Raw genomic sequence first — 25,100 nt, forward strand, 5'->3', positions numbered from 1 at the left:
TAGAGGATCGTCAAAGGGGGGTAAAATTCAACATGTAGACTTGAATCAAATGAAGTGCACATGTAACAAACTTGAGATATACCACCTACCTTGTTCACATGTACTTGCTATTTGCATCAAACGACACCTTTCATATGAGAGGTTCGTGGATCCGTGCTATACATCTCAAAGTTATGCAAGTACATACGAACATTACTTTATGCCAATGATCGATAAGAGGTCATGGCCGCAATACACGGGCTTTGAACTTAGACATGATCCCGATCAAATTTGGGGTAAAAGGAGGCCTAAGTCTAGGAGAATTGCCAGCAAAATGGATGAGGGTAGAAAGAAACGATCTAATTGTCGTCGTTGTGGGAGCGAAGGTCACAACACTAGAACCTATAACTCAAGGTAATATATTATATATATTATACTAGCATGATAATCTATAACACATATAATAATGTTAAACTGACAACACAACTATATGATAAAAAATTACAGGTAATAAAAATAACATTTAATTCTAATCCGTTGTAGTTGAATTACATACTAATTACATTTCCAATGTTCAGCTGTGGGCGTGGGAGCATATATATATATATATATATATATATATATATATATATATATATATATATATGTTTATTTAGTTGTATATTTCAAACATTTGTATACATTTTGTTGTATATATATGTTTAATTACTTTATCATAGCCTCCAAGCTTTCACTTACGAATGATCGGAGTTTTGGCGATGAATCATACCGCCTGAAACATACATTGACTCGTAATTACTTATTCTAATGTCTCTAATGCAAATAAAACAAATAACAACTCAAAAATTAGCAAAAAAAAAAATTATGTACATAGCTATTCGCAGTTACTAACTGCAAACAGCTCCAAACCTCAAATTTGAAATTTTCACGCTTACTTTTGAAATATTTTTGAAACTTAATTTTTTTGATTCATTTTTTTGATTTTTTCACTTATACATTTCAAATTTTCACAAATTTTCATTCTTTGTTTGTTTCCGGCCCAATCCTACTACTACTCTATTTGGGCCAGAAAAGAAAACCCTAACCTAAGCACTTCTCTTACCATATAAAAATTCTTATCAAAAACCCTAAATCATCATTCGTAGTCTTCTCACTCCGATTGCCTTCTCTTCGTCTCTCGCCGCTAACTTCATTTCCAAAATGGTAAAATCTCTCATCTTTTCATCATTTCCATGATTTTCATTCATTATCCAAGATTTTAATTTGATTGATTAATCAATGTAGTAATAGCTAATCCTTATTATGTTGATTGTAGCCGTTCAAGAGGTACATTGAGATCGGTAGAGTAGCTTTGGTGAATTACGGAAAAGAGTATGGCCGCCTTGTCGTCATCGTCGACGTCTTGGACCAAAATAGAGTACGCCATTTGATCTCTCCTTTCTTTCCCAATTCAATTTTTATCTATTTCGCCATTTTTAAGCTTTTTATTGCTGAGTTTCCTCTTTTTTGCATGATCCTTTTTGTTTTTGAAATGCAATGTTGCTGTGCGTTTTTTTTGATCAATTATATTTAGGGGTTTTATGTTTCTGAGAAATTGCAAAGGGTAGGTTTGAGGATGTTTTGTTATGTATGAAATTAGATTTTAGTTGATTGTTAGCATAACTGGGTTAAGTGTTTAACTGTGTAGCTTTTATGAGTAATTATTCCAATCAAAATTGTTGATTTGCTGTGCTTAATTGTTGATGTGGTATAATAAATTTCAAATTGGAGAATTTGAGGTCTTTGGTTAATTAGTTGAGCTTGATTGATTGTAATTAGTTGAACCTATGTTCAATTTGCAAGTTTTGTGAATTGGAACTTAACATTTTTTTTCTTAATTGCTTTGAGTACTTGAAATTATGTTCTTTAATATTATATTGATGATATGGTTGATGAAATGATTAATATATTATTTCAATGAATTGTGTACTTTGGAGTTTGGACTTTGAATTAATTACCCATCGTAGATAATTGAGTTTGAGTAATGTAGTCTATGTGGTATATGTATATTGTATATGTATTTTGGATTGATGCTTGCGCTTTAATATCATAAAGTATGCCTTGTTTGCTGTAGAAAGTAGCTTCACAGCTTTGGTGAATTCTGATTATACTTGATGAATTGTTGTTAAAGGTCTTGGTTGATGCTCCAGACATGGTCAGGGGTCAGATGAATCTGAAAAGGTTGTCGTTGACCGACATCAAGATTGATATTGAGAAGGTGCCAAAAAAGAAGACTCTAATTGACGCAATGGAGGCTGCTGGTATGGCTGCTTTTTCTTTGTATTATGTTACATGTATTATAGTAAATGGTATTCATTTTTCTAAAATGGTGTAGATGTCAAAAACAAATGGGAGAGCTCTTCTTGGGGAAGAAAACTGATTGTGCAGAAGAGAAGGGCTGCACTAAATGACTTTGACCGCTTCAAGATAATGCTAGCCAAGATCAAGGTATTTGTTTGTCAATAAATCATTGTTTCATCCCTACAATTCTACTAGGTCCTCATTTTCTTTAGTTGGTTTCTATTACTACTTGAGTTTGTTGTTAGGCACTATGTTTTCGGGAGTTACTATTACCATGTGAAGTGGAAGTTGGTACATTTGTAGACTTGCATTAGTTACAGTGGAGTTTGGTGTTAGTGCTTTATTTTTAGGTAGCAAGACATAGTGCTAAACAAGGCTGCATCACCATATCGTGACCGTATTGTATTTTGAGTTTACCGCAACCAAAATATAGGCTGCCTGCGAAATCACCTGTATTGCTGTGAAATTCGTTTTGCGATCGTTACCGAAACCGTGTTTTTGCACTATGCACCAAAATGACTGATTGAACTTTGATATTCCTTGTTTGTTGTGCTACCAGTCCTTGTGAAGGTGTGTCTTGGAGTTTCAGTTCTATGTTTGTCAGTTATCCTATTGCGAGTGCCCTTGATTGTAAGTGTAGTTTCAAGGGACATTCTTACCCAAACTATTGAGGTTTATTATGTATATCAGGAGACATAGTTTTTGTCGGTGAAGCATAGGTTTATTATGTTGCGTGGGTTCTTTACTTCTTTGCTCATACGCCTACATTTCATTTCAATGGTCTTTGTTTTGTTTAAATAATAACGTTTAAGCATTCACCATGGTGCTCGTTTGTTGATTCATATATGCTTGTTTTGTGGGTTCGGTGTGGCAGAAAGCAGGAGCTGTTAGGCAGGAGCTTGCAAAGTTGAAGAAAGAGACTGCATAGGTTGTGTTAGCCTTTAGTCTTTAAGATATTGTTGTCTTTTATTTTACCTTTGGATGTTTAAAATTAAGGATAATTTTTGGGTGAGGTACTTCCAAGTAAAGAGATTTTATATCTTCAGATCTTTATCTGCATTTTGTAACCAATTTGCTATGATTGTTTTACAATTTTGTGATTTTTTCTCGGTTTTAACTTTGAAGTCGCCCTTTCTTTACCCCACAATAGCTAAAAATTAGTCGTGAATTGGCATTAGTAGAGTTACCTTTGAGAGACTGTCTCTTTGTGTGAGGATTTTATAACGAGTTCATATGCTAATAGTTTATATTATCTCCATTTTAGTGATTTTGTCACATTTGATTTTTTGATATTCACAGTTTGTTACGCTATTTAACCCGTATATAAGGTGTCTTATAGTCAGAGCGTCTCATATAAGAATTTGTGAATTGTTTAGGTTTGCTGTTATGAATATATTTGGTAAAATTATGTTTGGTGACTATTTATTAGAGAAAAAATTGGTCAAAAGCTAAAAATGAGTGAAAAAGCTATGAGTAGCTTTAAAAATTTAGTTTTAAAGTGAGCTTTTCAATTGACGTAAAAGATATTTACCAAACATATTTTTAACTATTTGAATAACTAAAATGTTAAAAATTAAAATTAATAAAAATAATGGGAAATTTGTCAATAATAAACTATATTGCTTGATTTGTTGTAAATAAATTCACTTTGTTTATTTTTAAATAAATCCACCTACTAGATATATTTGTTAATAAATCCACTTTATTGTTATAACCATCTTCTGAGCTTATTTGTAATCAATCAATTAAAAATGAAGAATATTTAGTCTTATTTTCAGCAATTACACTGAATAAGTCGATTTATAATAATTAATAATTAAATTTATTTTCAGTGGATTGAGCAGATATTAATTTTATTTTTAACAATTTCCCAAAATTAATTGCTAAACGCCTATATTTGTGATTGTCCAAAATGAATCATGGCTTTTCTTATGGTTAGTTGACCGCATGATGTAGGATCACCTACATCTAGTTCTCATGAGCTAACCAGGATCAATACCATGATTCATCATATGGAAGATGCTCAAATTTAAGGTTCAAATGTTAAGTCTTTTAATTTTGTAATCATGAACTAAATCTTCTTCTTTAATTTTTATTTTGTATTTTCATTTTTATAATGAAACAAAATCTTAGAGATGATTAAGCCAGGTTTAGGATCAAGCTTAATCATGTCTCATGTTTAGTTAGTCGAGTTGTAATTTTTTATTTTATTGAGTCTAATATTTATTTTGCTCATGGGACGTCCTTTACACAATTAAACGCATGGATCAAAACAAGCAATCAGACTCTCCAAATTAATTGAGCCGTTGCATTCTTCAAAACCAGCTAATTTACAACAGCCATATGTTTTGAAGATTGAGTGGGATTTTTATGATAATATCTCCTACAAATCAGCCACAAATAATCCCAAGAAGATAGAAGAGATGATTTGCAAATCCTAAAGAAAAACTAGCTGTTAGAGACAACAAAACTAGCTGTTAGAGACAACAAAAAAAATCAGCAAAAATCTCCTTATTCTTTAACTAGCTGTTGCATTTTATTGCCATTTTGATTGTACTTTCATTTTCAAAGTTTGTACTCATTGCTGAATGCTTTAGTATAAATAGGATGTATGAACTCTTGTAATACACAACCTATTTTTACATTCTCAATACAAAACAACCTTTGAGCAAATTTCTTTGTTCTCTCTTTGCAATTTACTTTAACTTGGATTGGTTTTAGTGAGTTGAAGTTCCTATGCTTTTCATTCTTTTGGCTTAAAGTTTGAATGTGTTCTTAGGAGCCCATGGTTTTAATTTGTGGTGAATCTGTATCAAATTAAGCCTTGGATCAGCCATTTTCAAGTTGTTCAATTCAACATATCTTTTCTTAATATTTCTTATGACAAAACCCACAAAAAATCACACAAAAAAAACATTTTACATTACAATCTAAACTTTCAGCCTTAATTGCTGAATTTCAAAACCTCAAAACAAACGTGTGCATATAGTTTGGTCTTTGTTCAAAACATAGCCAACCTATATCACCGCACAATGATGTTTTTATTATTTTTTAAAGCAATGTAGTATTCTTTGAGTGATTCATGCTAATTGTAACTTGTTATACCAACAACTTATTAATAAAGTAAAAGTGTCAACTCTTTTTCTGTTACAAGCTATTTATTACTTTAAATCTTAGAAAATAAAAATGAAAACCATTAATTGCCAATTAAATTATGGTGAAATTGTTTTTACGATGAATAAGAGTCATTATAAACACATAATTCTATAAGGTTTTGAATTCAATTTTCATATGTCTCTTCCACTCAATTTCCATTTATCTCTTTTCTATTTCAAATTTTGTCGTAACAAATAGTTTTGAAAAGTTATGATCAAGATCATCAATCCAACAATCCGCATAAACACATAGTCCGGGGTATAATGTTGGACTACAAATTACTATAACTTTCAAAACTAAATTCCTAATTTTGTGCCCTTTTTGAATCCCCATTTTAAGCTAAATTTTCTCATATTTTCCTTGTTTGAAATCCAATGCTATATCAATTTGCTACCTACTCAACTCAACCAAACATTTCAAAACCCTCCTAGGAGTGCCAATTACCATGAAACTCAAGGACTTGCGCCAAAAGCTCAAGGTAATATCATTTTCTTCTTTTTTTAGAAAACATATTAATTTTAGTTATTATACGAAGTCATTTGGTTACTATTGAAATCGAATTTATATGGAAATATATCACTCGAGAAATTTTTTTTATTGCTAATTCCCTAGAAATTGGAATATGTAGTATTTGTTTGAAAATGAAAAATTATAATTAACCAAGAAATTTGTAATTGTTAGAGTATATAATATATTATGGAATTATGGAATCTCAACCATCAATTTAAAATTTTCTAAGATCTAATGTTTTATAGGAAATTGGATTTCCTCTAAATTATTGATTCCTATGGCTTCTAATTATTTTGTTAAACAAACAAAACACTAATTAGTAAATTCATGGTGATTTAGAATTCCTATAGAATTTATGTGCAAACAAACAATATCTAAGATTTCAATGGGCCAAAGATTTAAAGTAAAATGACTCATTTTGTTAAGAAGGGACAATTAAAAATAATCTCTTTTGTTAGTTTTATCATTAACAAAGGTAAAATTGGTTACATCTGACCATTTCAAACTCCACTCTAGGTGGAAGTCATTTAATAGCTAATGAGAAGGTGGGTGAATTTACATTGCAAGTTTTTGCATGCACAACAAATGTTTGTTAGTTGTTGATCAACATCATACTAGTCAGTGTAGCCCGTTCATAAAAACTATATAGAACTGTTTGTTAGATTATATAACATATCGTGGGACCTTAATCCATGACTTCTTGTTATGTTGACTTCTGATACCATGTCAAGAAATTAACTCAACCAAAAGCTTAACTAATACCAAAAGCTTAACTAATAGTGAAGACCCTATGACATTGTTAGTTACAAAGCAAAAAAAGAATCCATAAGATTAAAATCATGAACTTTTGTGTTTTGATGGAATATGGGCAGGCATTTAGTGTGAAAAGTTTCTTCAAGGGAAATGATGATAATGATGTAAGAGGGTTGAAGAATGGTAAGAAACTACCATGGATGATGCCAATTTCACATGGATATTATGTGGTCGAGGTCGTGGTCGTGGTCGAGGACCGATCATGGAGAACAGAAGGCAGTGAGAGTGAGTTAGAACAACCAGATAGAGTGGTTGTGCAAAGAGAAGAAATGGGTAATCTTGAGTTGTGGTTTTATGATGTTTCTAATGCTGTAATTGCTGAATCCATTTGTAGGTACTTGCAAACAAATCTTTTTGATATAAACCTCAAGGAGGTATGATATGATCTCATATTGGAATACAATTATACCTTTCACTGTTAAGTTTACTGGATTTATTGTCAATGCTAGCATATAATCGGGAAAATACGAGGTGCATGAACTTCATGAGCCAATGATATACTATCCCAAAACCATATGATAATGGAGGAAGGGCTCCAATGACTTATAAAGTATGCACACCATTTTTAGTTTATCGATGTGGGATAAATTATCCCAACATTCATGTCTCATCTATTATGTTATACTGTGTAATGCTTGCGCGTTTTGCTCGAAGTGTTTCTTTATCGGCTGTATCATAAAAGTTTTCAAATTGATCGAATTTTGCATCATAAAAGTGTAAAAAAATCGCGTTTTAGGCCGCTTCAAAGGATTTGGCAGTAATTGAGGGATATAACGCAAAAATATACTCAAATCCTGTTTTCAACAATTTGTATATGTACGGAAACTTGATTCTAAACACTAACATAACGTTTTGTGTTTCTCGTTTTAATCAAGATGGAAAAACTTGTCTTTTTTCCTTTTTTTTTCTTTTTTTTTTGTGGTTATAGTATGTTCAACTTTTGTAATATGAGACTTTTGATTCATAGTTAGTGTCCATGACCATATCTTAACTTCTATTGGATAAAATTTATTTCCTGTATTTCCAAAACATTAGATTTACATTTCTCGTTTCTTATCAAATTTCATTTCATGTAACATTGATTCAAACTAATTTAGCTCCTGATTAGGCAAGATTGTATCTAAATTGAAAGATTTATTGTTTTCAAGTGCTTATGTATTGTGCAAGTTAGATGTTATGACCCAAACTTATAGTGAATTAGGTACCATGTTCATTTGTTTTGACAAATTGATTTTGATGTTAGAGTACAGTCTATGGTGAGTAGAAAGGGCAAAGAAACAATCCGAAAGGGATACCTTAATGCACGAGCAAAGCTCGACACTGATAAACCAGAAAAGATAGCGAATGTTGGTTCCGCATCAGTGATGGCAATTGATGGCGAAAAACTTGTGATCGTTCAAATGGGTGGTCATAAAGCTATTGTGTGCAGAGATGGCGTCGCTCACCAATTGTGCACGACAAATCGGTACACAGGAAAAGGGTATTGGCCTCAACGCTTGATAGCAGGTATGTAGTTTTTGCACCATTTCTCCATCTTTAGCTGAAATTTGTGCACATAACAAATTTTTCCTTTTTTGTTTTTTAACAAAAAATCTTTTTGTTTTGGCACACCATTTTGTGTAAATAGAATGCTGAAAACCCATTCATCAAACATGTTTAAACACATACTAGGAAATGGGCATGATCTGCCGTCATCAAACGCTCTCTAAATTTAATCATAACTTTTATGAGTGGAATATGATGATGATGTTTAACACATAAAAGCAGCGAATGAAGCCATATATCGAACTAAGACTTGTTTTCATGGCTGCATATCACGGGCAATGCGTATTCCAAGAGAATATATACAAGCATGCCACTCTGGGATTGAACAAACTAGGAAGCACGAAAATAGTTCAGAACTGCTTGTTGCTACGGAAAGAATAGATTCAGAAACCGAATTCATCATCTTAGTAAGTAATGGTATATTTGAGGTAACTTCATCGAGTTATATGTTCATTACATGATTCGATACAAAAATTCGAGCAAACATGTTTTTGGAAAAAACAATGGTAATGACCCAAAAAACTTATGTTTCTACTCAGGTAATGAGAAATCAAGAGGCTGTGGATCTTATAAGGCACATAGATGATCCCAAGGAAGCTGCACAATGCTTAGCAAGGGAAGCCTTAAATAGTATGAGCAGGAGCAGAATTTCTTGTTTGATTAATTAAATTTTATAATTTCTGGTAAATTTACAGCTGAACTCTTTTTATATGCAACTGTAATACTATGTTTAAATGGAAGAAAATAAAGGAGAAAAGAAAATAAGGTAATTTTCTTCATTTAGATGGTGAAATTAAAGAGGGAAATCTCGACTTTTTTTACAAACCAAATCCTACCGATAAATAGAAAAATTTGATAAGAAAACACATCTTTCTTCCTTCCCTTCTATAATTGAATGTGAAGGTGAAAATCATTTGAATTACGTATTAACCATTGTGAACTTTTTGTGATTAAAAATAACTTTTTGTGGGGGAAAATCTATAGTACGATAATCGATTTGGGTTGGTCTTTTAAACAAAAACTCTAGTTGTTAGTTGTACGAAAGGCGCAATTGGGTCAAAATGAACCTAACCCGGCTAAGATCCTACTTGACCCGTACATAAAAATAAATTCTAATTATAACATGTTGGCCAAGGTAAGCAAAAACCCGAAAAATGACCCAATTCAACACCCTTGATCGTACATTCAACCCGAATGTCACCTCTTTGATAAAACAAGTTGATTCATGCAAGATAGGAGCTAGGCACAACCATAACCAACTAAACTCTCACATAAATAATACCAATGACATAGGGTTCGAGATCAAGGCTTTACAACAAGACACCATTGTGAACTTTACATACTCAACATTACCACAAAAAGATCAAAATCATGTGGCATATTCGGACATTGAACGGAACATATTGTTTTCATGTCGACAACTTTTTCTCACTGTTCTTGCTTCGGAAATGTGACAATAAAGAGAAAGGTCGTGAAGCTGCAATCGGGAAAACCAGAAATAAGTGACTTCAGTTCAAGAAACATCGTCTTTTATACTTTATTATAAAAAGGGACAGTTTGATGAATAATAATGTATGCTTACACTTCTTTGGAGTAGTGCCAGCACTCGAGCTCTCCTCGTGAATCAGAAGACTTTTCACGGTAAAAACTGCACAAAATATGTTTGGAGATTACATGTTAGTTAGCTCTAGGAACCATATCGGGTTTGCACCCTAAATAGTAGCGGAAGGCGTAGAAGTCGGGCAGTAAAAATAAATCAGAAATGGTTATGCAATATACATTTACATCAGGGCCCAGGGGATACTTTTGCAGAATTGAACCAAACATTCAAGTAACCAGAGTAGAGGTGTACAAAACAAACCCGATGACCCGATATATACCCGACGTTGGAACCGAACCCGACTTCAAAATGGATTTAAAATCATTGTGGACACAGGACCTGATTTTGAACCAACCCGAAACACCCGACCCGAAATTGATCTGATGACCCAGATGAACACCTCTAATATAGGGGCTCCGAAATGGAGACAATTACCAATTTCTGACATGGAAAACTAACACTGTAAATCCAAAATAGGTAGGTGCCAAAATGGCTTTTGTTAAGGGTTTCAAAATGGAGATCATAACCAAAATCTGATATGGAAGACTGAGAACCGCAGATACAAGATAGGTAGATATACACAAAACAACCATGATTTTCATCGAATGTGGGAAAAACGAATGTGGTAGTTGTCTTGCAACTATATAGCCTATTCTCAAGTAACTTGGCTACAATACAAACAATAGATATTTAACAGGGTCCCTTGAGTACTTAAATGAATCCAATTTTAAGAGTTTGCATATAGGAGTAGTTTCCGTTACTCACAATCACAAACACGACAACATCCAATTAATTTTAATGCAATACGGGCTTCCATCTAGGCTCCTACGGTCCCACCTCGGTGAGATTTGATGGAGACGGATGTATGCAGCCTCACCCTTCGGTTGTTTCCAATTAACCACAACTCAAAAACGATGAATGCTTATAATATGGATGGTTTGACTGCGATGAAAAAGTGTTGGAATTTGGAAATTACCAAGATTACAGCATCATTGTAGAATTTGACATTACCTTCACTAGAAGAGCCATTCAATGAATGATCATCAACCACGAACCCATTAAGATTTCCTTCATCTGTCTCAATTTTACGTTCATTTGTAGGTGTGTTCTTCTTTCCAAACATCAATAGCCTTTTAAAACCTTTCGATGATTCCTTCCCCTGAGATTTCCCTGAATATGCATCTGATGTATTAATCAGTCCAGGTCTCTGAGTGTCGGACAATTGTGCTTTGGTCGTCTGTAAACCTGCTGATTCCCTCTCTACGCTTGCAGGTGGTGCCTTCCCGTAATCTGATACAGCCATGCTGGGATCCTCTAGGGAGGAAGGCCGAGCTTGTGGTGCATGATGTGTTTTTTTATGAGTGTCAACTGAGGGTGACACTTTTTCTGCCTGTCAAACAAAAAATGATAGCTATCAATATAGAGGCAGTGCTAGCAAATGATAACACTCAGAAACTCACTATCAACAAAGACAAGTAGATTTCAGTAAGCTCTCAAAAGAAAGAGGGGGGGCACCCCCTCAATTTGGATTTAGGCATGAGATTTTCGCAACTGATTTTTACATCATTACATAACACGAGTTCACAAATATTATATATATATATATATATATATATATATGTGTGATTTGGATCATGTCAAAACCAATTAAATGGGTAAAAACTGAAAACAGATGTAAATAAAAGCTTAAATGATATTACATATTTCAGTGAAATTTTGTAAATAATTAGACATTTTTTAAAAAGTGTACATACATGCTTAAAGGTGTACATATTCGGATGGTCTTTTAGTAAATAATTTAAACTTTTCCCTTTATAAAAATATGTATACCCTTTTACCACAATATGTATATTTAAGTTATATATATATATACACACGTTCTCTCATGACATTGTTTTAGGGTGTACTGGGAGTGAAGGAAAGGTGACAACCTGTTCCAGAAAATTTAAGCATATATGAACATTATTTCAATAGACGATTCGATTTTAACATAGAAGAGCTGAAAGAAAATACGAGCATGTCTAGGGGGTAAGTTTTCGCTGTCCAAGACAAATGAAAGAAAGAAAATTGCCAAGCATAGAGTTATCACAAGGTAATACATATAGTACAAGGACCCAAAGCAACTTGCAATATATGAAAGTATCATGTAAGTAACGTAAGAGAAAATATTAAGAAATAGCAAATGGCATTTCAATATTTTAGCAGCATCCATAGACCAAAAGCTATGATTAACAAAGGAAGGAGGGGTTTTCTTCAAGATTACCTCAATCAATCGGGTGTGAGATGGCTCCTTACCAACGCAATTTGATGTCAATTTGTCAACTTCTTTCACAGCAATTATAGGTGAAGCGGGTGGAGGGACAGCCGGATCTTCCTCCGGTTTACCAACTTCATTGTGGGCATTAGACTGCATATGGGCACCTACTCTATCCTTAAGAGCATCAAAGACCAGCGCTGCAGGTTTCTCACGTTCGAGCATTACAACAGTCTTTTCAACTATTGGGTTGTCATCTACATCCTGGTGGGACGAAACATTGGCGAGGTCCTTACTCAAATTCCTAGTAATTATATCATCGGACTTTTGGGTTATCTCTTCAGCTGGCTTTCTCTGTACATTAACTGCAGAAGTTTTAGATACTCTAACCTTGACTTCTGAAACTACCGATGATTTCAATTTGTCGATGTTCAAAGTGGAAGATGAATTTTTTATCTCGGACCTTTCAGATACCCTACGTCTTGCGACTATATTGGCACTTCCAGACTTCCCGGAAGAATTGTGATAGATAGTGCCTTTTGGCTCCGACAATCTTCTGATTCTGGACATTGATGCCTTTGGATCAGGTGTAACACTGTTTTTTTCTTCCTTCCGTGTCCTCAGTGAGGAAGACGACCTAGTTAGTCTATTTCCATTTGTGTGACTTACATTATTTAATCTTGCAGATTTAGAAGCTTTACTCGAATCTGGTGATACCTTGGATATAAATCTTAACGTGGATCTTTGTAATGGGGAACTAGACCCGGGCTCTGTGTCACTGAACTTTGACCCTTTCTGAGAGACGAGAGAAAGTTTGGGCATTTGTCTCTTGGCCGGTTGCAATGGTAAAGATGAAAGAGTAGGATTGGCGCCACTTTTAGCAGCAATTCTCTTTTGCCTAGCTAACTTTAATGCTTCTAACCTTCTTAGTTCCTCCTCTTCCTAGAAATATAGTAGGAGAAAAAAACAATCAGAAGAGGTTGCAACTTGTGAGACCTTTGTCGCCTATGACATTTTTACAAGGCTAAAGGATCTTTCATCTAATTTGAAAGTTCTATTAGATAAAGAAAAAATTAACTAGAGTAATCCAACCTTTTTTAAATTTTCCTACAATAATCTCATCTATTGATTAACCATGAATAATCCCAACTAGGGGTATTTGCCTAGAGTAAACTCGGATAACCTGCTAAGGGTGTTCTTCGTAACTTTTAAGTACGTTTCTGAAAGAGAGATATCAGAAGGGACCTAAATTAACGGCAAAATGCATGGATTCTGTTAAAAAGGCAGTGCTAGCAGGTAAAAATGTTTCTTAATGGTGGATGTTTGCAAGTTTGTTGTTAAGGGTCTATTGAAACTAACCTGTTTGTTACGACGTTTTGCCAATTTATAAGGTGATTGTTTGCAATTTTAAGTGATTTGTTTGTAAACCGTTTTTATACTTGAAGGAATATAATGTTAAAATACATTTAATATTGAATTATTTTTCTTGAAGTAGAAAAATTTTTATCTTTTGATATAATGAAGAACCTTATTCTAAAAGACAACGCAAGCAAAAATAAATAGGGCCTTTTAAAAGACAACAAGGAACCACAGATTGGTATATGGGGAAAAAAGATGGAACCGAAACAAAGTACCTTTTCTTTTTTTAGCTTTTGTAGATCAGCCTTATAAGCTCGTAGCCTTTCAGCTCGAGCTCGTGCATCTTCAGCAGGACTTAATTTAGAAGGTTTTTCTCTTCTGATACCCAGTGTATTTCTTTTCTCGGTCTTCACCTTTTGATCCTTGATGGCTTTCCTCGACCCTTTGGCATCCGTAGCAACTTCCTTCTTACCATTCATCCTAGCCTCATTGCTAATTTGAGCTTGCATATCATACTCCATAGCTGGGTCATAGCCACCTGATTGACCTTCCATTGCACGGTTCGGCAGCAAGTTTAAATCATTTGGCTCATAAGTGCGGTGATCCGTCTTACGAGGCACAGAAGGAAGCTCACAATCCATATCCACAGCTGTTCTACCATCACCTCTAACTTGATCTAAAGAACCCGGCCTTTGCAAGACCATAAAAGATTCATCAACCATACCATTCAATGAACTTTTTTTATTTCCATCAGACGTTTCCTGAAAACCATTACTGATGACAGGATTTAGGGAAGGGTCCCACACATCCGACAGTTTATCTTCCCGGTTGATCATATATTCCATGTTTGCATCCGCAGATCGCCTGTAAGCACGTCTTTGACCCCCCGCTTCCATAAATTGCAGATCTTCTTGGCTATTTTCGTGCCTCGAGTTTGAATCTTGACGATAACTCAACATTTGATCACCCACGGACCTCCTCAAACAGGTTGAATCTCCATCAATCTCAAGATTTTTACTGATTCCTACATCACGATCTTCATCAAATTTACGCATTCCAAGAGCTGACGAATCGTCCCCAATAGCAGATTGTCGCTTTCTTCCTTTAACTTTACTTTCCATCTCAAACATGCCGCTCCTTGCGGAATTATTATTATCATCAGCATCATTGAGTAAGAAATTCTGAAAGGCTTGCCAATTTCCAGCATCGTCTGCCGGTTCAGACAGTCTTTCTTTCTTTTTCAGTTTTCTTGTTCCATCAGTTTTAATAGTTCGTCCTTCATCGTCAGTTCCAGAATCGGGACAAGATTGTGCATCGTTATCTGACGAGCCTTGCTTTGCGGAAGTAATATAATTAATATTACGGATCACGACTTTTCCAGAATGCTTTCTGGAAGATTTTTCTCCTTTACTCTTTGGCTTCCTGCTCACTGAATCTTCTTCATCCGTAACATCATCCGATGTTCTTCCGGAAGCATCTATCTCTTCGGTTTCAAGTTCAGCACTCGTGTCTCGGCTATCCATTGAATGCCTTCTACGCCTTGTTTTCCGACCAGAATGTGATCGGGATTCACCATGAGGCGAATAAGATGATTGAAAATAAGGGCTCTGCCCCATGTAGTTCTGATAGTAAGGCATGCCTTGCATCGAATATGGCGGAAAGACGGGCATGCCATTTGCTTGAGGATGCATTTGCCAGGCCGGGAACATAGGATGTGGAATCTGGCCGGGACTGTACTCATGTGGATTTGGAAGTGCTTGATCTGTTTCAAGGATAGGTAAAATCACATAAGATTCGGATACTAATAATGAAAACTTCATTCAGAAAACAACCATTTATCTTGACGAGTGTCACATGATTCACTAATCCCCTAGCGAATCAAAAATTGAAAAAAGCAAATTATGGTCGATTTTGGGCTATTCTTGGGCAAATAGCCTAACATCATCCGATCAAACACAAGTTTCTATCCTGAAATCAATACTAGATGATAAATCCACCGATTAAATATTGTCTACCGTTGATGAAAGCTACGCTTATAGATACGAAATGCTACAAGATTCTTAAGGTAAGTTATACAACGATTTCAACGACATAAGTTTTATGATACTACTCTGTCTCCATGAGTATGCCAACAGTCCTATTTTGGTTTATCCCTTTTACTTTGCAACATTTCCATTTTGGGTAATAATCTCGCCACTTTTTTTATTCTTATCCACATAGCTTTTTATTTTCTTTTTTTAAAATCTATCCACATTATTATAATGTCCCCACCACTTAATCATTCGTTGTGTTATTTGTTCCACTTGGACTTGATATACCTTTTTTTTCAGGAGTCGCATCACCCGGTGGGAATGATTCCTTTGATTCACTTGATCCCAGAAAGACAATGCCTGCAGCGTTCGTAGAAGGCACGTCAGACCGGCACGACATCGCTTCAGTTGCTTCAACTTCAACCCACTGTCCACTTTCATGCTTTGCTTTCCATAAGTCCAAAAACTTTTTGCAGGCATCCCTATAGCACGAAAATAATATTCCATTACGAACTACAAGAAATCCCGTCAAATATAAGTTTCCACGGACTAATGCATTCAAAGAGAAGCTACATATTTAGCCTAGAAACGGAATACTTAAATTGTTTGGTTCAAAAGAATGCAGCTTACATCATACGTGAAGCCCCAAAACATTCGGCGAAAGCAAGGAGTGTGACTATGTTATCAATATCAAAGCTAGCAGCAACAGCTCGTGCAAAGGCCATGCCTTGTTCTTTTTGCAACACAGTTTTACGCGTCTCGAGAACTTGTACAAGTTGAACTCTGATAAAACATATATAATGTTAGATTTACAAAATTACTATTTTTTTGAGATTATTTAAAGTTTTCAACATAATGAAATGCTTTATGGGTATGGGTTGCCGCCTTTCTTCCCTCCCTAGACCCAGACCCTGATCATAGTTTTCTATGGGCGGGATACACTTAATACGATGATGATGAACCTAATGAAATGCTTACTTCGAATTTTTCTCCTGTGTGATAGATGTATCTTCCTCAGCTTGATAGCCAGCCGGCTGTGGTACAAAAAGATAATTTAATTATTCAAATTGATGCCCAATTTAGCAAGTACTGAATAACAAAACCATGTCAAAGATACCTGGTAAAGTATGATTGCCTTTTCCTCATTACTACCTGATGCAGGTTTACTGCCTGTCCAATGCCAAAAGTCGGTTAGAACTTTCGAATAAAATTGTGACTAAGTGCTCTGTCGACACCAGGTGAAACACAAAACAAAGTAAACAATACTTGCAAAAAAATTTAATAGTGAGAAACCTTCAAGCCTTTCCTCAGACTTCACCGGAATGTCTTCTACCTGATATTCATAAACATCAGTTTTATTTCAATATCAATTTGAAAGATACAGTACTTAGCCATAAACACGAGTATTGCTTCCAAATATCCAAGGAGAAAATAGTGTACGCTCTTCACTTTGTCAAATATAGTGTGAAAATAAGAAGGTAATGTAGGAGAATGAGCATAGCTGTCGATTAGCAAGGGCAAAGCAAGATTGATATTAACTTGAATTAAATTTTAATCTATTTTACATTGTTTTAAATAATGAGTTATTAGTATTTATCAACAATAAAAAATAAAAGATATTTATTACGCCTTAAGTTCATAAGGAACATTTTCATCTTTCGATCATAGATCCAAAAATAAATGAGACGATCCTGAATGAGACATAGTTTTACAAATACTTATAAGAGTTATAACGGTGTCTATCTCAGTTAGATAGCATCATGCTTTTAAAAATTCTTAATAGGTTGTCAATTACCTTGGGAAATCCATTATCATTACAGTTTTGAACGACAATCGCTTTTTCAATCTGTAGTATTTCAGATTCTATAGTGTATACTCTCTCAAGAATCTCCGGACTGCTAACAAAACGGACAAACCTGCAGACTTACATAAATTGAGAACATATACACCGAAAAGGAAACAAATAATGTCGAACAATCTAATGAAGGGGAAAAATGTGAATCCAAAGCAAATTGAGAATACAAGAGTAAGAGAGTCCTAGGATCAGCAAACCTTTCCACTGTTCCCTTTGTAAACCACACAGCATCAATTTCGTGCTTTGGTTCGAGAACGATAGAATATCCTCCTTTCCCAATCTGCTCTTCTGCTGACTTCAAATGAGCTAGGAAAGGGTTTAGCAAACCCGACGCAATCTTCTCACTTTTGCCATTAGCAGTTATTACTAGGTCACACCTGACGAATGTATAGCATTTAGATTTCCTTCATTTTGATAAAGTTCCACAAGGGTTTAAGTTGCTAAATGCATGTTTCTCCCTTAATGAATGGGAATCTATATGGTATTGGGATAGCTTACAAAGTTATCACCTTCCTAAAATAGAGTTAATTGGCTTATACTTGGGAATTCCAAATTTGGCCTACGCAGTTTAACACGGGCACATGTAGTTACTTTTTAGAATTGTTTAGTTTAGTCTAGGAGACGGGAGTCTCACTGGCTACAACCTCCTTTGATAAGGGTATGGTCTGGCGTCTTTTATCCCTCCCGAATCTCTAATAGCTGATATGAGTGGGATATACATACTGGGTATGATGTAGATTGAGTGATATGACCATAGTGCAAAAACAAGGTTGCAACAACTCTTGAGTTTATCGCGACTGAAATATAGGTCACATTGATCGCAACTGTGATCAAACCATATTTTTGCACTATGATATGGACAACTCAACAATATTTTCCCATGGCAAAACCAATTTAGCATTACCAAAACTCAAATATCTTTATTTCATCCACATGATTACACTTTAATACAGTCAATGTATCCAAATTAATCAGAAGCACAATTCTTCCCCATTACATTATCTAAATCACATACAATTATCCTCTATCCACATTTGTCATGACTTCATTCACCTCACTCCACACCAAATGACTAAATAATAGAAGTATATGGGAATAACTGAAACAATTTATTCTCCTTACCCACTTCTAGACAATGGCTTTCCCAAATTAGAATAGAGGTAGACAAATTAAGCATAGCACAATTATCTAATAGTAAATTAAACAACAATTATTGTATATATCTTTACATGGATTGTTTATAAATAAAAAAGTTTCCATTAATGTAATAAAAGCAAAAAAAATGTTTCATGATATAGTACAACTAACCATTGTTAATGGTGTATTTTTCTTTGTTTTAATTAATTTATGTTTAGCACCAAGCAAAACTATAAACTTTTACAATTTTACAAAATATAAAAAAAATAGAGTTGTAATGGGACCTTGTGCTGTAAACCGCTTTGCACATGCTAATAGACGGCCATTAACAAAGGGGTAACTTCGTAGAGACAATGTTAACAAACCAACTCAACCAAAAACACATAAGCACATGGTATCTCGCTCCCTCACACAGAGCCTTAAAATATGTTATATACTTTATCAAGACATACATATGATGGAACAAAAAAAAGCATAATCTAATCTAGGAAACTTTCCTTTGTTCTTGCTAATCCATAGAATTATAATGTCAAATTAGACAAAAAAAAATACCAAGTATTGTCCACCATGCTTGAAGGGTTTACAAATTACACACTTAAGAACATCATTCCCCTTCACCTAACTCTATCATTATCAAAAACATGAAACTTCCTCCATTTTAAGTCAAACCAATGCATGATTAAACATCATAAATTCACCAACTAAACATAATTACAAAAATAATCATAAACAAAGGAACCAAAAATACCCAGAAAAATAAAAAGAAAAAGCTAAAAAAATCACCTTGTTCTAGTTGGTGTGAGCTGGAAAACAATAGAATCAAGTCGAGTACTTGATTTCATTTGCTTCAAAAGAAATCACCCAACAAAATTAAGTAAAAAATTGGCAAAACCCCGACAAGATATGAGCTTTTAACAATTAAATAATATAATCAAGAGATTATATAGCGTTCATCATGTTCTTTAATGGGGAAATAAAAATAAAAAAGATCTGATTTTTGGGAAATGTTTTGAGTTTTGACTATTAAATAATACTTGTAAATTGCAATATAATCCTATAAATTAAGTGAAATAAGAAGGAATTCATTGAATAAGGCCAAAATAGCATTAAAAAGGTGAAGGGCAAGAAAGCTGTTAAGAAAAAGACATGGAAATGAAAAGGGAAGAAGCTTTCAATGGTGGGTTTATTATAAGACGGTAAAGAAAAGGAGTGTTTCAATGGAGAGAGAAAGAAGATGACAGTGATGAGTGACAGTAAAAGTAAATAGAGAGAGAAAGGGAGAGTGACATAAACCCACTAAAGAAAAATGAGGAGTAAATAGAAGTGTAGAGTAAAAGTAAATCATAACGGGCAACAAGAAATTAAATAATGAGAACATCCAAAGATTCCAATTCCAATGAGACCTACAAATACAATAATGTTGGTTTGGTTTGGTTTGGTTTCCTCTCTTTTTCTTCCTCTTTCTTTCTCTTTGGTGGAGAAGTGAGGCAAACCAAATGGTGGGAATATTTTGCTATAAATTATACTCACACTCAAATATTAAGATAGGGATATAGGCATGTTACTTCATTTTACATATTTATATCCATTTAAAATTTACTACTTATCAGTTATCAATGGTGGATAAAATTTTTATATCCACGTTTGTGTAAGGAAACCAACTAAACACACTTAAATACCAAGATGGGCGAATGGGTGCAGTATGTCATTTCGCGTATTTATATCCATTTAAAATTCACCACTTACCGATCATCCATGGTGAAGAAAATTTTTATACCCACGTTTGTACAAGGAATCAACTCTAAGTTTGTCCTCGAGGATATGCATTTAAATTCATTCACATCCACTATAGTTAAATGAGTTTACTTATTATGAGTATACCCACCTTATACAGGCCTTATATTTACTCTAAGTTTGCATTATATGCTTCATAATTCTTTACAAATTTAATTTTATATCTGATTTATTTAAACCATACAATGTAATAAATAAAAATTAATATCCTTAACTTTTTATCAATAGTTTTAATAAAATATATAAATTAATATAAACTAGTTTGTTGTAGTCTGTATTTGGTGTGGGAAACAATGAAAAGAAATAGAAAGTCAAAGACAGTTAGAGATAGTCAATAATTATTAGAAGGTTAATCAGTTGGAATCTGATGACTTGGTCTGAATAGCGTAAATTTTGATATTTTGGTTGTTGAATTCGCAAAAGGCCTTAATTTTAACGTTCTAATTCAAAATATTTTATTACATAATTACATATATGGTACATTGCTAATTAGAAAATTCTTATCAATCATTGTAATTTGTAAATCACCATAAAAAACAAAAATATATATTAATAAAATAAGCAAAACACAAAAAGATAAATTACAATTAAAAAAATATCACCCTATCAAATCTTTCCACATTGGTGTGATTTGCCAAGTTGGCAAATAACGGTTATTAACCTAGAGTTGCTCCATTGCTAATAATAAACCAATCTTTGTTTGATCCATTGAAAATAAATTCACCTATAATTTATTTTAAATAAATTCACCTAGTAGATATATTTGACAAAAAATAAACCCACATATTGTTTCAAGTTTCAACCATCTTCAAAGTTTCTTTGCATTGTAAGTCAATAATTAAAAGTAAACAGTTATTAAATTTATTTTCAGCGGATCGAAGGAAGTTAATTTATTTTTATAATTTTTCCATATATGATTGATATAATTAGTGAGAAAAAAAATAGTGTTTCACTTTAATTTACCATATAAATTTTCTTTTAAGAAAAAAAAAATTCACATAGAATTCTTTTAGAGGTGCACAATAAAGTTATTTGGATAAAATAAACAATATATAATCAAACTATCAGAAGATTCATTAATCACTACTCAGCCACCTTAGTTTGGAGTTTGGAGGGATGACATACAGATGAACCCAAGTTTTATTAAATACAAAATCGTGTATCAGCTGTTCACCATTATTATTTATTGCTACTTAACTGAGTGGGACCACTAGCTAGGACCTTATACACTTCATTAACCCAAGATTTGGATCATTTTTTTATTTTATTTTATACTATTAGAAGTGAAGTGAGCTAGACTATGGAGTATATGGCAATTGGTTGTTGGCTTTTTTATTGTTTGATCAACTGAAAATATTGGTTGTTTTTGTTGACTTTTAAGTTAGCTGAAAAAGCTAGCTATTGTGAAGATATTTGGTAAATTTAAGTATTGGATGTTAGTTGTTTATTAGAGAAAAAGTGGGCTAACAAGTCAAAAGCCAATCGAAAAAGCTAGCTGGAGCAGCTTTTTCATTTTGGCTCTAATACCAGCTTTTCAGCTGCTTTAAAAGTCATTTTTCGAATACGTTTTTTGACTGTTTGATCAACTAACAAGCCAAAAGCTAACCAAAAAGCTAAGAACCAAACACCCCTATGATTTTTAATGCAAATTAATGGACAATTAATAATTATTAACTCCGTTTTGTGACATATTGTCCGGAAAATGTCACTATCGATTGCAAGTATAATAAAACGGAGGAAGTATAGATAAGCATTTGATAGATGATCAAATCAACTTAAATTTATGGACAATTATCTTTTTTTTGAGTGATAGTATATTCTAAATGAAAAAAATACATGGGATAAGTTGAGAAAAGGGAAAAGTTAAGGAGGGGACAATGAAAATCAAATTTCAGAAAAATGATTTTTCATGTACTTATTTTTGTTTAGTTTATACTCTCTTTGTCTTTATGAAAAGGTTATAGTTTTTATTATCGTGTATCCCTTTAGTATATAATATTTTCTTTAATGGTAATACTCCCCTCAATTTCTTTAATTCTCATCTTTGCATACTTTCTCATTTTTTCCTTATAAATTTATCCACGCAATTTTAAAAACTCGTTGGTTTTCATGGCGGATTGTTGCACTAGACCGGTGAAGACCAATGACTCGTCATTGAGTTTTTTTCTTGCCTTGCGTTGTCTTGCATTGGCTCGTCATACTTGCTTTGGTGACTTGATTTACTTCATTTCTTTGGTGTATCTTCATTAATTTCCATCAACAAATGTAAAAACACAAGTAAACTTTTTTTCTTTTACTCAATTACTTAAAAATAACTCTATAAATGACACAAATTTGCACAAATCATAAAAAATAAGCAATGAGAATAATGCATGTGAATATGAACCCTAAGAATCACAACTTATAAACGCCATAGTATATAAAAATAGCACCAATCATCTATTATTAACTTTTAAATGGCTGATAAAGCCCGTTTTCTAAAATAATTGAAAAATAAATAAATCTCCATAATTTTTGATCCCTCACAACAACTTAGAATAAAGGTGTTAGTCCATCATCATATCCAATGTATCCCGCTTATAGAATGACTATAATCAAGGTCTGGGAAAATAAAGGTATTAATCCGATGGTTAAATTTTTGTTTATTTCGCTCTTAATTGTTAAAATATTTAAAAGAGACAATAAAAGTTTTCTTAGTCATGCACTTGAGTGATTGCAATTAAAATTATTCATGAGCGGACTAGGCATTAGGCTCGATCCACCCGACTTGAAAAATAAACGGGTTTGGACATATCCACCCGCTCGCTTATTTCATTATAGTTAATCGGAGAATGATTGGATACCTCAAATACATTTTCTTACCTTTTTACTGTAAACCCATAAGGCCATAAGGGAAAGATTCAATCTTTCTCTCTTAATTTGGGAATGATAAGAATTGAAGTTCACAATCAAAGAATGATCATTAATTACTAATTATATTTGAGTATATATAGTCCGTAATTACTAATTATGTCTTAACTATTTATAATGGTAATATTCGCTAATCTGGGGTTCCGCCCGCTAAGAAAATGGGCAGATATTGACAAAAAAATTAGATCCGTAAATACGAACAGGCTTTTAAACATTTAAACCCGCAAATAAATTTTTAAGACGTTACCTAATCCGTTATCTGCTCAAATCCGCCCATAAACAACTCTAATTTACATTTTTATCCTTAACAACCACCGGTCCTTTTGCTCAAAAGAAAATCAAAAGGAGGAAAAGATCAAGAAAAGCAACCAATTAGGCACTACTTAGGTTTATTTTTAATTCCTAATATTCCAAAAATATCAATCACAATTCCAACTCTATCTAGTGGCTAGTATCTACTTTTCATATACAAAAAAATTATAGGAAATGATCCAAATAATTATTGTAGATCTTGTATTTTATACTCTTCAAATGGGACAAGTTGAAATCATGTATGATGAATGTGTGGATTCATTGTCTCCTCCTTCATTACATTTCATACATACAAACAATCTTCTTATATTTACATTCCATTTTTCAATGCAAAGTGGCTCCATATCTCATATCTTATATGCCACTCCATGCTATTGTCTCCTATCCATCCTTTTATCATTTATATTAACATTTAAATGTTTCTTTTAATATATATATATATATATATATATATATATATATATATATATATATATATATATATATAATCAAAAAGTTATGTTTTAATGGGAAAAAACCTATGATGATAAAAAAAAAATAACTACATCAATGATGTAATAGTTAAATTCATAAAAGTGCATTTTAGTCGTGAAATATAAAATGAAGTAAATGAGAAAATTGTAAATCGTAATGACATTTATCTTTTTAAAAAAGCAAGTTTCTTCTATACTTATACAAAAACTAGTAAATAAACTTTATGTAAGAGATATTTGTGATTAAATTCACACTAAATCAATTTAATCTATTTATTCACATAACACCCAAAAGTGTACTATCTAGAGACTATCTCTAATGTCTCATTACATTTTTATACATCATAAATATACATACAAAGCATGATCATAAAAATTGGATATCACTTAGATTATTCGCAAATTCTTGTATAAGACGTTTCTCATATATGAATTTAAGAGCCCAGCTAATATAATAATTATCATATAAGCTCTTTGTTTTGAAGTCATTTCATCAAAAGACGGTCTCTCATAATAATAGCTCTTAATGCCCTAGAGAAGAATAATGATCAAATACTTTTTTAGTTTTCCCTAATCCTATCCCAATATCACTAAGAGACTTAGACAATAATTTCTCACCAATAATTTTCAATGGGCTATAACCAAATTTTTTGGTAGCAATACCTTGTAAAAATCCCATTTTTTTGTTGTTATTATCAATGTTATTAGCTTCACATTCATCATTAAGATTAATTTCAGTGAATGAATGAAGATGAATTGAATTAAAATCTAATATATCATTTTTAATCATTCCATCATTAAGGAAACTCTTGGGCATTTTATCATGTTCAAGAGGTTGTTTCATTTGATCATATCCATATTTGTTTTGGTCATTGGCCATGCTGTGATTCCATGAAGGACTAGAAGTAGAATTAGAATCAAATGATGATCTCCATGAGCTTTCTGGGGATGATGATGATGATGACCATGGTGATGATGATGATGAAGATGATGATGATGATGGAGATGATGAGCTTCCAAATCCTTGAATTTC

The 25,100-nt window shown here is 33.1% G+C and overlaps 3 protein-coding genes across 3 annotated transcripts; 2 read left to right on the top strand and 1 right to left on the bottom strand.

Annotated features, from left to right (window-relative positions):
* Nucleotides 1-1,024: 1,024 nt before the first annotated feature.
* Nucleotides 1,025-3,458, top strand: LOC130825655 (60S ribosomal protein L14-1-like). The gene is made up of 5 exons (XM_057690984.1): nucleotides 1,025-1,182; nucleotides 1,295-1,396; nucleotides 2,150-2,279; nucleotides 2,354-2,466; nucleotides 3,194-3,458. The coding sequence occupies exons 1-5, from the start codon at nucleotides 1,180-1,182 to the stop codon at nucleotides 3,245-3,247; spliced, it is 402 nt and encodes a 133-aa protein (XP_057546967.1). The 5' UTR covers nucleotides 1,025-1,179; the 3' UTR covers nucleotides 3,248-3,458.
* A 2,330-nt stretch (nucleotides 3,459-5,788) lies between these two features.
* Nucleotides 5,789-9,011, top strand: LOC130824780 (putative protein phosphatase 2C-like protein 44). Its single transcript, XM_057689800.1, has 5 exons — nucleotides 5,789-5,953; nucleotides 6,858-7,172; nucleotides 8,049-8,304; nucleotides 8,617-8,750; nucleotides 8,883-9,011. The coding sequence occupies exons 1-5, from the start codon at nucleotides 5,921-5,923 to the stop codon at nucleotides 9,009-9,011; spliced, it is 867 nt and encodes a 288-aa protein (XP_057545783.1). The 5' UTR covers nucleotides 5,789-5,920.
* A 468-nt stretch (nucleotides 9,012-9,479) lies between these two features.
* Nucleotides 9,480-20,074, bottom strand: LOC130825656 (COP1-interacting protein 7). Its single transcript, XM_057690985.1, has 13 exons — nucleotides 19,362-20,074; nucleotides 17,639-17,818; nucleotides 17,382-17,502; nucleotides 16,880-16,919; nucleotides 16,704-16,756; nucleotides 16,565-16,620; nucleotides 16,217-16,369; nucleotides 15,875-16,068; nucleotides 13,832-15,318; nucleotides 12,207-13,139; nucleotides 10,955-11,333; nucleotides 9,926-9,991; nucleotides 9,480-9,820 (listed from the first exon to the last, which is right to left on the bottom strand). The coding sequence occupies exons 1-13, from the start codon at nucleotides 19,418-19,420 to the stop codon at nucleotides 9,753-9,755; spliced, it is 3,789 nt and encodes a 1,262-aa protein (XP_057546968.1). The 5' UTR covers nucleotides 19,421-20,074; the 3' UTR covers nucleotides 9,480-9,752.
* Nucleotides 20,075-25,100: the final 5,026 nt, after the last annotated feature.

The sequence above is a fragment of the Amaranthus tricolor genome, chromosome 10, assembly GCF_026212465.1.
Source record: "Amaranthus tricolor cultivar Red isolate AtriRed21 chromosome 10, ASM2621246v1, whole genome shotgun sequence".
Lineage (NCBI taxonomy): Eukaryota > Viridiplantae > Streptophyta > Magnoliopsida > Caryophyllales > Amaranthaceae > Amaranthus > Amaranthus tricolor.